This window comes from Salvelinus fontinalis, chromosome 8 (genome assembly GCF_029448725.1).
Source record: "Salvelinus fontinalis isolate EN_2023a chromosome 8, ASM2944872v1, whole genome shotgun sequence".
Classification (NCBI taxonomy): domain Eukaryota; kingdom Metazoa; phylum Chordata; class Actinopteri; order Salmoniformes; family Salmonidae; genus Salvelinus; species Salvelinus fontinalis.
In genome coordinates this window covers 14,270,083-14,282,568 of record NC_074672.1, presented here as the reverse complement: position 1 = coordinate 14,282,568, position 12,486 = coordinate 14,270,083, and the positions used below count along the sequence as shown (strand labels likewise).

The 12,486-nt window shown below is 42.8% G+C and overlaps 1 protein-coding gene across 1 annotated transcript; it reads left to right on the top strand.

Annotated features, from left to right (window-relative positions):
- Window positions 1–5,788: 5,788 nt before the first annotated feature.
- LOC129860647 (uncharacterized) lies at window positions 5,789–11,849 on the top strand. The gene is made up of 7 exons (XM_055931248.1): window positions 5,789–7,638; window positions 8,601–8,726; window positions 9,316–9,390; window positions 9,599–9,772; window positions 10,016–10,173; window positions 10,377–10,550; window positions 10,951–11,849. Exons 1-7 carry the CDS (start codon window positions 7,618–7,620, stop codon window positions 11,555–11,557), a joined length of 1,335 nt encoding a protein of 444 aa, XP_055787223.1. The 5' UTR covers window positions 5,789–7,617; the 3' UTR covers window positions 11,558–11,849.
- Window positions 11,850–12,486: the final 637 nt, after the last annotated feature.

Sequence of the window (12,486 nt, the reverse complement as noted above, 5' to 3'; positions counted from 1 at the left end):
CACAGGTAAGATTCTATCATTTCAGCGTGTGTACCAATCAAACTCATCCTCATTCCAAGCAATTGCATTATGATGAATGCAGTTATTTCAATAAAAAGGCAAATTCTCTGGTGTATTCTATGCTCTTTCTTGAACTCTTGATGACATGTTGACTTTAGTGTTGCTGTCATGTTTTGTAGAAATAGGTGTCATTCAATAGGCGTCTGTATGACTGTAATAGCATAGTCCTACAGTACTATACTAATACTGAAACAAGCTGTGAGTAACTTGTGTGGGTGTTTTCGTCTGGGGATTCTACTTCCTCAATTCCAGAAATGCAGCCCTGCTATTCTCTCACTAAAGAGGAACTAAGATCATCATACATATATCAAGGGCTCGATTCAATCAGATTCGCTTCAGTCAACATCCGCATAGCAGTTGTTTTGGCTGTGTCGGAGAACTGTGTTAGAGCTGTCAAATCCACTAAGTGGCTCCCGGCTTTAAGAGAAATCCCATGCAGCCTTGTTTACAGTGGCATCATTGGGCCTGGGTTTCTGGGGCCTAACACTAACCTTGAATTAAGACCAAAAAGCTATTTTATTTGGCCAATTTTGACTTATCTAGTACAAACCCAGTAGTAGGCACTGCAAGAAGCTCCAGGAGTGATGCTGTAATTGCTGTGATTAGTCTGGATTTCACAACACAGTGGACCGCTCACGTCCCTTGACCCCACCCCTACAGCACCGGTTAGTTGTCAATGTCATCATTCAGCAAAACACCTGTCACTCACTTTGAGTCTGCAGTGTAGCACAGAGCAAATATGGATATTCTGAACTTCTTCCGTAAGAGAGGCAAAAAAAGGGAGCAGGTTGAGCATGAGCAGGCAGCAGTGAATGAAATGGAGAGGGCGGAACAGCCAGAAAGTTAGCCACAGGTTTGTGCAGAGTTGGTGGTAGCTAACCAGCTTGTCTCCCTCAGCATAACAGTTGGCTAATGCTAGTAAGATAGCGTTAGCACTCAGCACCCTTAAGCTATTGGGTGTCAGTAAGAGTTATTTAACAGTATATTTAAGGATGTTGATATAAGTCATTACATTAGTTAAAGTGTTTATTTCTAGCGAGTGCATTTGATATGTTTCGTTTCTGTAGCTAGCTTGGCTGGCTAGCCACTTAGGTAGGTACTGGCTGACTAGCTAGCTGAGACCGAAGAGATTAGAGAACGTTTTTATGACTGAAGCACATATCTTCTGACAGTGACACAGTGCCCCACTGTAGTCTGAAGCTGAACTTTACTACGACTTGATATGAACCAATAGTGTGCAGTGCATTTGGAAAGTATTCAGACCCCTTCCGCTTTTCCACATTTTATTACGTTACAGCCTTATTCTAAAATGGATTAAATAAAACAAATCCTCATCAATCAGGCCTCACGAGTGGTGCAGCGGTCTAAGGCACTGCATCTCAGTGCTTGAGGTGTCACTACAGACACCCTGGTTCGACTCCAGGCTGTATCACAACCCGGCCATGATTGGGAGTCCCATAGGGCAGTGCACAATTGATCCAGTGTCGTCCGGGTTTGGCCGGTGTAGGCTGTCATAAATAATAATTTGTAATGAACTGACTTGCCTAGTTAATAAATGTTAAATAAAATTAATAATTACAAAATGTATCTACAGACAATATGCCATAATGACAAAGCAAAAACAGTTGTTTGAAAATAACAGACTTATCTTATTTACATAAGTATTTAGATTCTTTGCTAAGTGACTCTAAATTGAGCTCAGGTGTATCCTGTTTCCATTGATCATCCTTGAGATGTTTCTACAACTTGATTGGAGTCCACCAGTGGTAAATTCAATTGATTGGACATGGTTTGGAAAGGCACACACCTGTCTATATAAAGGTCCCACAGTTGACAGTGCATGCCAGAGCAAAAATCAAGCCATGAGGTCGAAGGAATTGTCCGTAGAGCTCTGAGATAGGATTGTGTCGAGGCACAGAGGAAGGGTACAAAAAAATGTCTTCAGCATTGAAGGTCCCCAAGAACACTGTGCCCTCCATCAATCTTAAACAGAAGCAGTTTGAAACCAACTCTTCCTAGAGCTGGCCGCCCGGCCAAACTGAGCAATCGGGGGAGAAGGGCCTTGGTCAGGGAGGTGATGGTCACTCTGACAGAGCTCCTCTGTGGAGATGGGAGAACCTGCCAGAAGGACAACCATCTCTGCAGCACTCCACCAATCAGGTCTTTATGGTGGAGTGGCCAGATGGAAACCACCCCTCAGTAAAAGACGCATGACAGTTCCCTTGGAGTTTGCCAAAAGGCTCCTAAAGGACTCTCGGTAAATGTGGCACACCTGTATTGGGGAGTTTCTACCATTCTTCTCTGCAGATCCTCTCAAACTCTGTCAGGTTGGAAGGGGAGCGTCGTTGCACAGCTATTTTCAAGTCTTTCCAGGGATGTTAGATCGGGTTCAAGTCTGGGCTCTGGCTGGGCCAGTCAAGGACATTCAGAGACTTGTCCCAAAGCCACTCCTGTGTTGTCTTGGCTGTGTGCTTAGGGTCATTGTCCTGTTGGAAGGTGAACCTTCTCCCCAGTCTGAGGTCCTGAGCGCTCTGGAGCAGGTTTTCATCAAGGATCTCTTTGTACTTTGCTCCCTTCATCTTTCCCCTCGATCCTGACTAGTCTCCCAGTCCCTGCCACTGAAAAACATCCCCACAGCATGGTGCTGCCGCCACCAAATCTAATCAAATTGTATTTGTCACATGCACCGAATACAACAGGTGCAGACCTTAGTGAAATGCTTACTTACAAGCCCTTAACCAACAATGGAGTTAAGAAAAATAAATGTCCAGTAAAAAATTGATAAGTAAAAAATACAAAATAAAAGTAACAAATAATTAAAGAGCAGCAGTAAAATAACAGTAGCGAGGCTATATACAGGGGTTACCAGTACAGAGTCAATGTGCGGTGGCAAAAGTTAGTTGAGGTAATTGAGGTAATATGTACATGTATCTAGAGTTATTAAAGTGACTATGCATAGATAATAACAGAGTAGCAGTAGCGTAAAAGAGGGGGTGGGGGGGGCAATGCAAATAGTCTGGGTAGGCATTTTATTAGCTGTTCAGGAGTCTTATGGCTTTGGGGTAGAAGCTGTTAAGAAGCCTCTTGGACCTAGACTTGGCGCTCTAATACCTCTTGCCGTGCGGTAGCAGAGAGAACAGTCTATGATTAGGATGGCTGGAGTCTTTGACAATTTTTAGGGCGTTCCTCTAACACCGCCTGGTATAGAGGTCCTGGATGGCAGGAAGCTTGGCCCCGGTGATGTACGGGTCGTACGCACTACCCTCTCTAGTCCTTGCAGTCGAAGGATGAGCAGTTACCAGGCAGTGATGCAACCAGTCAGGGTGCTCTTCGATGGTGCAGTTGTAGAACTTTTCATGCTTCACCATAGGGATGGTATTGGTGATGAGCGGTGCCTGGTTTCCTCCAGACTTGACGCTTGACGCAAAGAGTTTAATCTTGGTTTCATCAGACCAGAGAATCTTGTTTCTCATGGTCTGAGAGTCCTTTAGGTGCCTTTTGGGCAAACTCCAAGCGGGTTGTCATGTGCCTTTTACTGAGGAGTGGCTTCCATCTGGCCACTCTACCATAAAGGCCTGATTGGTGGAGTGCTGCAGAGATGGTTGTCCTTCTGGCAGGTTCTCCCATCTCCACAGAGGAACTCTGGAGCTATGTCAGTGTAAACATCGGGTTCTTGGTCATCTCCCTGACCAAGGCCCTTCTCCCCCGATTGCTCAGTTTGGCTGGGGCAGCCAGCTCTAGGAAGAGCCCTCGTGATTCCAAACCTCTTCCATGTAAGATTGATGGAGGTCACTGTGTTCTTGGGGACCTTCAATGCTGCAGACATTTTTTGGTACCCTTCCCCAGATCTGTGCCTCGACACAATCCTGTCTCAGCGCTCTACGGACAATTCCTTTGACCTCATGGCTTGGTTTTTGCTCTGACATGCACTGTCAACTGTGGGACCTTATATGTTTGCCTTTCCAAATCATGTCCAATCAATTGAATTTACCACTGGTGGACTCCAATCAAGTTGTAGAAACATCTCAAGGATGATCAATGGTAACAGGATGCACCTGAGCTCAATTTCGAGTGTCATAGCAAAGGGTCAGAATAGTATTTGTTTTTTATACATTTGCAAAAAATTCTAAACTGTTTTGCTTTGTCATTATTGGGTACTGTGTGTAGATTGAGGAAATGTGTCCATTTAATCCGTTTTAGAATAAGGCTGTAACGTGACAATATGTGGAAAAGGGAAGGGGTCCTGATACTTTCCGAATCCACTGTAGGCCCCAGTGTATATTATATACTACATATATACAGTATATATTTCCTTCATTATTTTTGCCGTGCTGGCACCTACTACCATATCAGTTTCAAAGGCACTTACATCTTTTGTCTTGCCCATTCTGTAACGGCTGTTTGAAGTAGAGGACCAAGGTGCAGCATGGTATGTGTTCATGATTTTTAATAAACCTGAACACTAGAACAAAAAATAACAAAGCGGAACAAACGAAGCAGTTCTGTCTGGTGCAGACACACAAAACAGATAATAACTACCCACTAAACCCATGTGGGCAAGAGCTACCTAAGTATGGTTCTCAATCAGAGACAACGATTGACAGCTGCCTCTGATTGAGAACCACACCGGCCAAACAACAAAGAAATACAAAACATAGAACACAAAACATAGAATGCCCACCCCAACTCATGCCCTGACCAAACCAAAATAGAGACATAAAAAGGATCTCTAAGGTCAGGGCGTAACACATTCACCCTCTGAATGGCACACATACACAATCCATGTCTCAAGGCTTAAAAATCCTTCTTTAACCTATTTCCTCCCCTTCATCTACACACTGTCAATGTTTTGTCTACTCAGAGTATATGACATTAGAATTATGCCTTAATCAATTGACTTGATGGATCAGCTTCTCACATGAGCTTTAATCGACAGGTTAGTGGTTAAAGATATTTTTATGACTCTGTGGTTTAATTAACTCATGGAAATGTGAAGCATAATGAGTTTGCCCTTTGTGAAGAGAATAAAGACGTTTATTCTGTTAAGACAAAAGGAGCGCGCATGATTGGTAGGTCTAAGTATTGATAGTGATTAAAAATGGTGGAAAACATCTACTACATTCCAATTAAAGTGAGATGAGAAAACGATGGTTAATATAGCTATAATGTGATCCATTTTAGTCCGATGTAATATTGTAAGGCAAAATATTGTGCTTGCGCAACATTAAGATGTTGACACATGGTTCATTTTCAAAAATATTTTACCTATACCATTAATTATTCAAATTGACACAAACACGGCTGATAGTAAATTTGTTGAAAGTAACCAGCATTATAAACCAGAAACATGGAGATAAAACAGATATTGTGCACTTCTTGCCAGCTGTTACTTTCATCCCAAGGCTGTGTTACTCCTGCCCTGCTGCAGGTACAGAAGTAACATTAGAGTAATTCTGTTTTCATCTATTTAATTTAAATTAATTTACCCTACAAATAAAATGACAGTTGCTAATGGTAGATGACATATATACGTTGTTTGTCATAAAATATGGTGTCTAGCTCTATCAATCTCTGAGTAATTAGGGAAAAAACAAACTGTTACTTTTGTCCATGTTCTTCCTCTTGTTCGTTTCATGTCTCAGGCCCTTCGCCTGTGCAGCGAGAGGGCGGAGTTATCTGTTTAAGAGATGGGTGAATGTGCTGCTAAAAAGGCAAACCTGGGCGGCAAATCCGTGGGATGCAGGCGAACATATCAAACAAAGCCCTGTTCATGATTCCGCTCGTTTTCAAATAGGCATGCGCGATTAGAACTCAGTCAGATCAAGGGCTCCGCTCTACAGTGTGATTGAAATTTAAGGCAATGATCCCTCTTTAGCGGAGGCTGCATTCACGGTAAACGCTGCATATGTCGGCTCAATCGGAAATTACCTTTACATTTATATTGGGAAATCTCTTTACGCTTTAGCTTTACAGATTGAATAGAGCTTTGATAAACGCTGGGAGCAATATCTAGATGTTGACCCATATTTTATTGAATTTATTGTATAAAAAAAAATCTAATAAGAGAAAATTACGGAGGTCCGGACCTCGGTGTCCTCGTAAGTAGCTATAGCCATCCAACAGAAGAGTAGGATATGATGGAGAGAGACACCAGAAGAACAGGCCATAACAGAAGAGGATAGACAAAGGAGAGTAACTAACAATGACCTAAGACAGTAAAAGACAAAACACAGAGAAAGTGACAGAAGAGATAAAGAATTAGCATGTGAGGTGAAAAAGACTGTGAAATTACTATTAAAACAATTATTTATTTTTTACACATTTTACAACCAGGCCAGGATTAGAGAGGAGGAGACGTCATTGGTCTCCGTAGTGGCACCGTGGTCTAAGACACTGAATATTAGTGCTAGAGGCGTCACTACAGACCCTGGTTCGACTCCAGGCTGTATCACAACCGACCGATATTGGGAGTCCCATAGGGCGGCGCACAATTGTTTGACCGGGGAGGCCGTCATTGTAAATAACAATTCGTTCATAACTGACTTGCCTAGTTAAATAAAAAAAGGCAACGCTTGAGTTTCAAGTTTGGGAAAGCACATTTTTACCATAAAAAGGCACCTTTATAATAAAGCATTCCATGCATCATCGCATTTGTAGACTTATGTACGATAGCCTACTATTCGTAATGTGACGAGTTGATTGGATAGTCAGAATTTAGGATAATAATATAACTCAATCACTGTTTACAAAAAAGACAGTTCAATGCATAGCTGGGCGCGCATTGCGTAGAGTTCTTCAGATACGTTTCTTCTTTGCACAGCAAAATGTGTCTTTTTATAAATACGCTACATTTCATGCACTTCTACTACACTTGACTGGCAACATTAGCAGCATCTGTTTTAATATGATAGGCATATGAGAAGGGGAGACACAAACAGTATGACTCCATCTAAAATGGAAGAGGAAATTATTGTTTAATACCAGACTTAAGTGGCACCGACCGACCCAACAATGATCAAGAGTGACTATGCACAGTGCGCACTCACCGGGGATATTGCCTATGTGCTGGTGCCAATAAAATAGGCCACAAGGCCTGCTGTTGTTCACTCAATTAAGTTGAACATTTTGATAACTAAAAGACAGATTAGTATTTTCATTGTCTTCTCTTTACAGTAATAACCATTTGCATTCTAAACTATGTTTCCCCACGATTTGTATTTTGACATATTGCAATATGCCAGGCTGCGCCTCTACTTTTCATTGACAGTTGCAACTCAACAACCATGTATTTGACATTTGCCACAGGGGCTTCCAAAATTGCACAGGCTGCCTGTCCTTCTGACTGTTAGCAATGCGATTTAAAACAACAAAAAGTGAATGATCCTCTGTGGCCAAATCATGCTTTAGTAGCCTATTTTGAATGATTGTATTTATTTCTGTATAGACAGGATTAGTATAATTAGGCTACATAATTTCCCTAGCCTTACTGACCGCCACCTATGAGAGACCACAACCTAGAAGACTAAGAGACAGCAACAGAAGAGGGCAGAGAAAGTGATGGAGAAAGGAAGCGGAGGGGTGAGCACACAGTAGACTATCACTTAAAGCTGCTCTATGGAATCTAATTACTGCAGTGTGAGTGTGTGTGTGTGTGTGTGAGAGAGAGGGGGTGTTTGGATACTGTGGGATTCTTTAATCAGTTTCACTCATTGGACAGGTCAGAGTCTATGTTTGAAGTTGTTGAGTGTTTTTTGGCAATACACTGTGTTCACAGTAGCAACTATAATTGAGTACTGGCAGTGTCTGCTGTGGCAGGTGGGAAATTACAAGTTTCCTGAAAAAGATCTATTCTCTCAATGTTCATCTCAAAGTGCACCAATACCATGAATTTAGCTGTTGAAAGGATGCCCCCGGACCCCCCAACTGGCTTTGGACTAAGCCCCCAATCTTTCCAAATCCTAGAAACCGCCCTGCTTGTTTACAAGTTGGAACGATGGAATGTCCGACGTAAACTACACCTCCATTAGGAAAATAGAAATCCTAATTGACGATTTTTCTATTTGACTGTAATTTATTTTTATAAAGCGTACACTTTCTTGTTCTGAACTTCTAACGCGACTGGGGCGGTTGTGGCTTCGTGACTGTGATCACAAGAGCAGCTGCTCAACAATTTGACGGCTCCAACACAGTTCCACCTTCGACACCGCCAAAACATCCTCTGTGTGGGTGTCTGCTATCGCTGCTTGATCTGATTGAATCTAGGCCCAAATGTTTGACACTAAGCCAAATCAGGATGTTTTTTCTGTTGTGACACATTCGTTTTAAAGGTGCATGTGTAGGTTGCTCTATGAAAAGTGAAGTTTTCCGTTAAAGATTCTCAACTGGAATTTCAGAACACACCAGCTATCATTTCTCTGCATTCGGAACACATGCTATCATTTCTGTACATTTAGAGCACTTAGCTTGTATGCTGTGTGCACAGATATTATACTATCATTTCTGGACATTGCTCATCTGTGATCTTTGTCCTCCTTGTCCAGCTGAGCAATGAGATGCAGCTGAGCATTGCGATGAAGGTGAAGAGTGGGGAGCTGACCATCGAGGATGCCCTGAACCAGGCCAGGAGAGACAACCAAGAGCATCTAAAGCAAAACCTGGCCACGGAGGTATTGTAGCCTGGTACCAGATCTGTTTGTGCTGTCTTGCCAAGGACCTGTAGTATAATACCTCCACAACCTGGTCCCAGATGTGTTTGTGTCATCTTGCCAACTCGTATGGTCATGTTACTCATTGGCCTTAATGCAAGCTTTCACCAACAATGAATTCAGCAGGAGAAATTCTGCCCCATTCATTTTCAATGAGGGGGAATGTGGGAAGGTGAGCGGTGAGCGGCGAGAATCCTGCTAGCGGAGCGGTAGAAAAATTTAAAGCGAAGGAAAGCATTGGAGCGAAGCACCGCCTCTGGTCAAAACCCTACGCTAGGAGTTGGCATGGCAGCACAAAGAGATCTGGGACCAGGTTAGAGGTAAAAGTATTGTACTACCGGGCCTCGAAATCAGCACAGGAAACCATGGCAACAACAAAGCCTGGGTTTAACCTTGGACGGTCTTTGCACACACATAATGAACTTCATTGACACACGACGTGGTACATGTCGTCCATGTTATTCTGTCATTCACTATCAACTTCGAAGGTACGCTGTTCTTCTGATCTGTTCCTGCATCATTGTCATTGGTTTATTGGTCTCCATTGCAGGAACAGCTAGCTTCCCAGTACAACTTCAGTGTTTACAAGTACAGCTGCTACAGATGGCAGAAGCGCATTCTTCAGGTGAGTCAGATATAGGGCATCTTTTGACATTGAGTTAAGTGTTATAATAACTGGTATTACAACGCCTAGAAACAGTAAATCTTGAGTTGTGATAACAGCTGCCACACGATGTAAGCCTGTAGTGTGCTGGTAGAGATACCCTGTCATGCAACATTGAGTAAAAGCTGTGAAAATCTCAGTAATCTGCATCTCTATACTGTATGTTTAGATTGACTTCAACACTAAAATGGTGTGCAGCATAGAGAAAGGCACCGTAAAGCGGCAGCTGCCCTTCCTGTGTGTTAAGAGCTGCGATGACAGAGTTGGGGCCAAGTTCTCTGTCTCTTTCAGAGGAAGACATGACTATGAGCTGGAGGCCACCTCACTAGAGGACAAACACAAGGTAAGAGAGTCATCCCTGCCCCTAAACTCTAACCTGTTATAGAGGTGGACAGCAGCGTGGTTTGTGTAGAGCCATAGCAGAGGGAGAAGAGTTCAATCACTGTCTCTGGCGCTACTTCCCTTGATCGGTTAATAGGGTGCCACTCAGCTTCTAGACATAAAGATTGAAGACATTTTAAGGAATTGTTATTTTCAATTAAGACTCACAATTTTTGATTGAGGCTTTTTGACACATGTTGTGTAGATGATGCAGCTTGTAAACAAGATCGTCTACAGAAACGTCTACAGCCATCCAGTAGAGGGCAGTGAAGAGAAGTGTGAACGGCCTCCAGCACCAAAGACCCTCATGGAGGGCCTGTTGTTCCTGCAAAGAGGAGGCTTGGCATCGTTTAAATGGGTGAAGTATGTGTGTGATCTGTACTACACTACTATTACTAGTACCGCTACTATTACACCACTACTGCTACTGCTGATACTACTACCACTACTACTGGTACTGTACTATGATTACTGCACAATGCTTTTACAAAGTTTGGAAGAGTCCTACATTGACTATGAATTATTTACTATCTACATCATGATGATATTTATACTTGTGTTCTTAGGTACGAGGCTCGCCTTCACCCTGGCCAGCTGAACCTGCTCCCCATCAGCCGACGGGCGGTAGATGGGGAGCAGTCCTTGCCATTTGTCATTAATTTCTCAGACGGGGACAACAGCTTTGAGAAGCAGCACAGCTGTGACACCTTCACTCTGCTGACACACAAGAATGAGTACCAGTGAGTGACCATGAAAAACCCATTCAGAGGCAGGTGTTTGGGACAGTTTTTTAGGAAAAGACAGTTTCTTAGGAAATGGTTTCTATTTTTGCAGTCGTTTTGTAAATGAGGCCTTTCCCAATGTCAGTCCATCTACATATTTAAATTAAATTCAGCAGTGATGTTGTAACTTTGTAACAAACTCTATTCTGACAAAGGATTCTTTCTGAAGAGTTGAGCATTGCTGCTGCTATCTGACCTTTCTTATGACTGCATGCCTTGTATACCCTCTGTAAAACACTCCTATTTGACAACATAGAATGTCATACATCTAGATGGGAAATGTTTGCCCAGTGATAGTCATTGTTTGCTCACACAGCCAAGAGAGGAAGTTAAGACAAGTCATACTGATGTATTGCAGGTTCCGGGTACCTGTGAGAGACCATTCTAAGAGCACAGAAGCCATCCAGAGAGAGAGGGATGCCTGGGTCCAGGCCATAGATAAACTGTGCCTGGACTGGAAACGCAAGTCTCAATCTGAGCACATCTATGAGGATCCTAGGGTTACAGATCTAAGAATCTATGACAATATCCAATACATTATAGAGGAGAGCAAATCCACAGGCAGAGAAGGCTTCAGCGTATCAGATCCGGTGTTGGGTGCAGCAGATCAGATATCAGGGGTAGGGAAGGTGCCAAGAATTCCTACGACCTCTCCAGCAAAAGCTGTCCTGAAATCTCGCAGCCCTGTGAAGTCATCTGTGAATGTCCCTGTCCCTGGTTCTGTAGTTGTCCCTAGTCATGTGCCTGTCCCTGGTCCTGCCCCTGTCTCTGTTCCCACCACCCTTGTGATCCCAGCACCCTCCTTCATCCCTATGCCTCCTCCATTGACCTTAAATGAACCCAGTAGAAAACCCTTAACAGAGCGAACCAGGGCTTTTCATTGGGAGAAAGTTGGTTCGGATAAGGTACTACTATGGATGTGTTTGTTTATCCCTATTTATTACACTACATTTGTAAGCATGTAATATAGTCATGCACATTGACAATGTTATATGATATTGCATTATGTTATATTTCAGCAATAATGCACGAGTGGTGTGGTATATGGTCAATATACCACGGCTAAGGGCTGTTCTTAGGCAGGACGCAGCCCTTAGCCGTGGTATATTGGCCATATACCACAAACCCCCAAGGTGCCTTAATGCTATTATAAACTGGTTATCAACGTAATTAGAGCTGTAAAAATAAATGTTTTGTCATACCAGTGGTATACGGTCTGATATACCACCGCTGTCAGCCAATCAGCATTCAGGGCTCCAACCACCCAGTTTATAATATGGTGTATTACCTCATATTACACTACACTAGAGTCTGATTCGTTAGAGGTTTTTGTCATGCTCGTCAGATAGTTTGCAATTGTAAATAAGGAAGTACCTATTTTCCACTTCATAATTTCCTTAAACACTATAGGAAATTATTCTCTGCAGTGTCTGTCAGTGTCGTGTGCTTTCCCAGAGCATTGCATTTCATAGAGAATACAGCTTGTCTCAGTGCTGATTATGATTGGTCTCTCTCGGCAGATAGAGAAATCATTCTGGACACGGGGAAATGCTGGGAAGATTGAAATTGACACTTCACGCTTGTACGAGCAAATTGAAGTTCAAGATTTGGGAACATTCGGTGGGATCACCGAGCACAGCAATAGCTTCCACATCATGCTCAACACGAAGGTGGGGCACAACTTTAGTAAGTAGCTCCACAATTCCTTGAGGTGAGGTGATGGGCCAACTATATGCTCTTCATTTGAAATTGTTCTGGGGTTGCACACAAGTTATATATCGGACCCAACAACAGATTTCTTTGAAACGACTTGATTACTGTAATTGAGTTTTAGAAGAAGCAACACCTTTTGAAACCACCAGATGGTAGTACTTAACAGGAAAGTCAATGAGTT

Coding starts and splice junctions, on each gene's coding strand:
- LOC129860647 (XM_055931248.1), top strand. CDS start 7,618: ATGGAGAAAGGAAGCGGAGGG. Junction 7,639..8,600: donor TGGAGAAAGGAAGCGGAGGG/GTGAGCACACAG, acceptor CTCCTTGTCCAG/CTGAGCAATGAGATGCAGCT. Junction 9,391..9,598: donor GGCAGAAGCGCATTCTTCAG/GTGAGTCAGATA, acceptor CTGTATGTTTAG/ATTGACTTCAACACTAAAAT.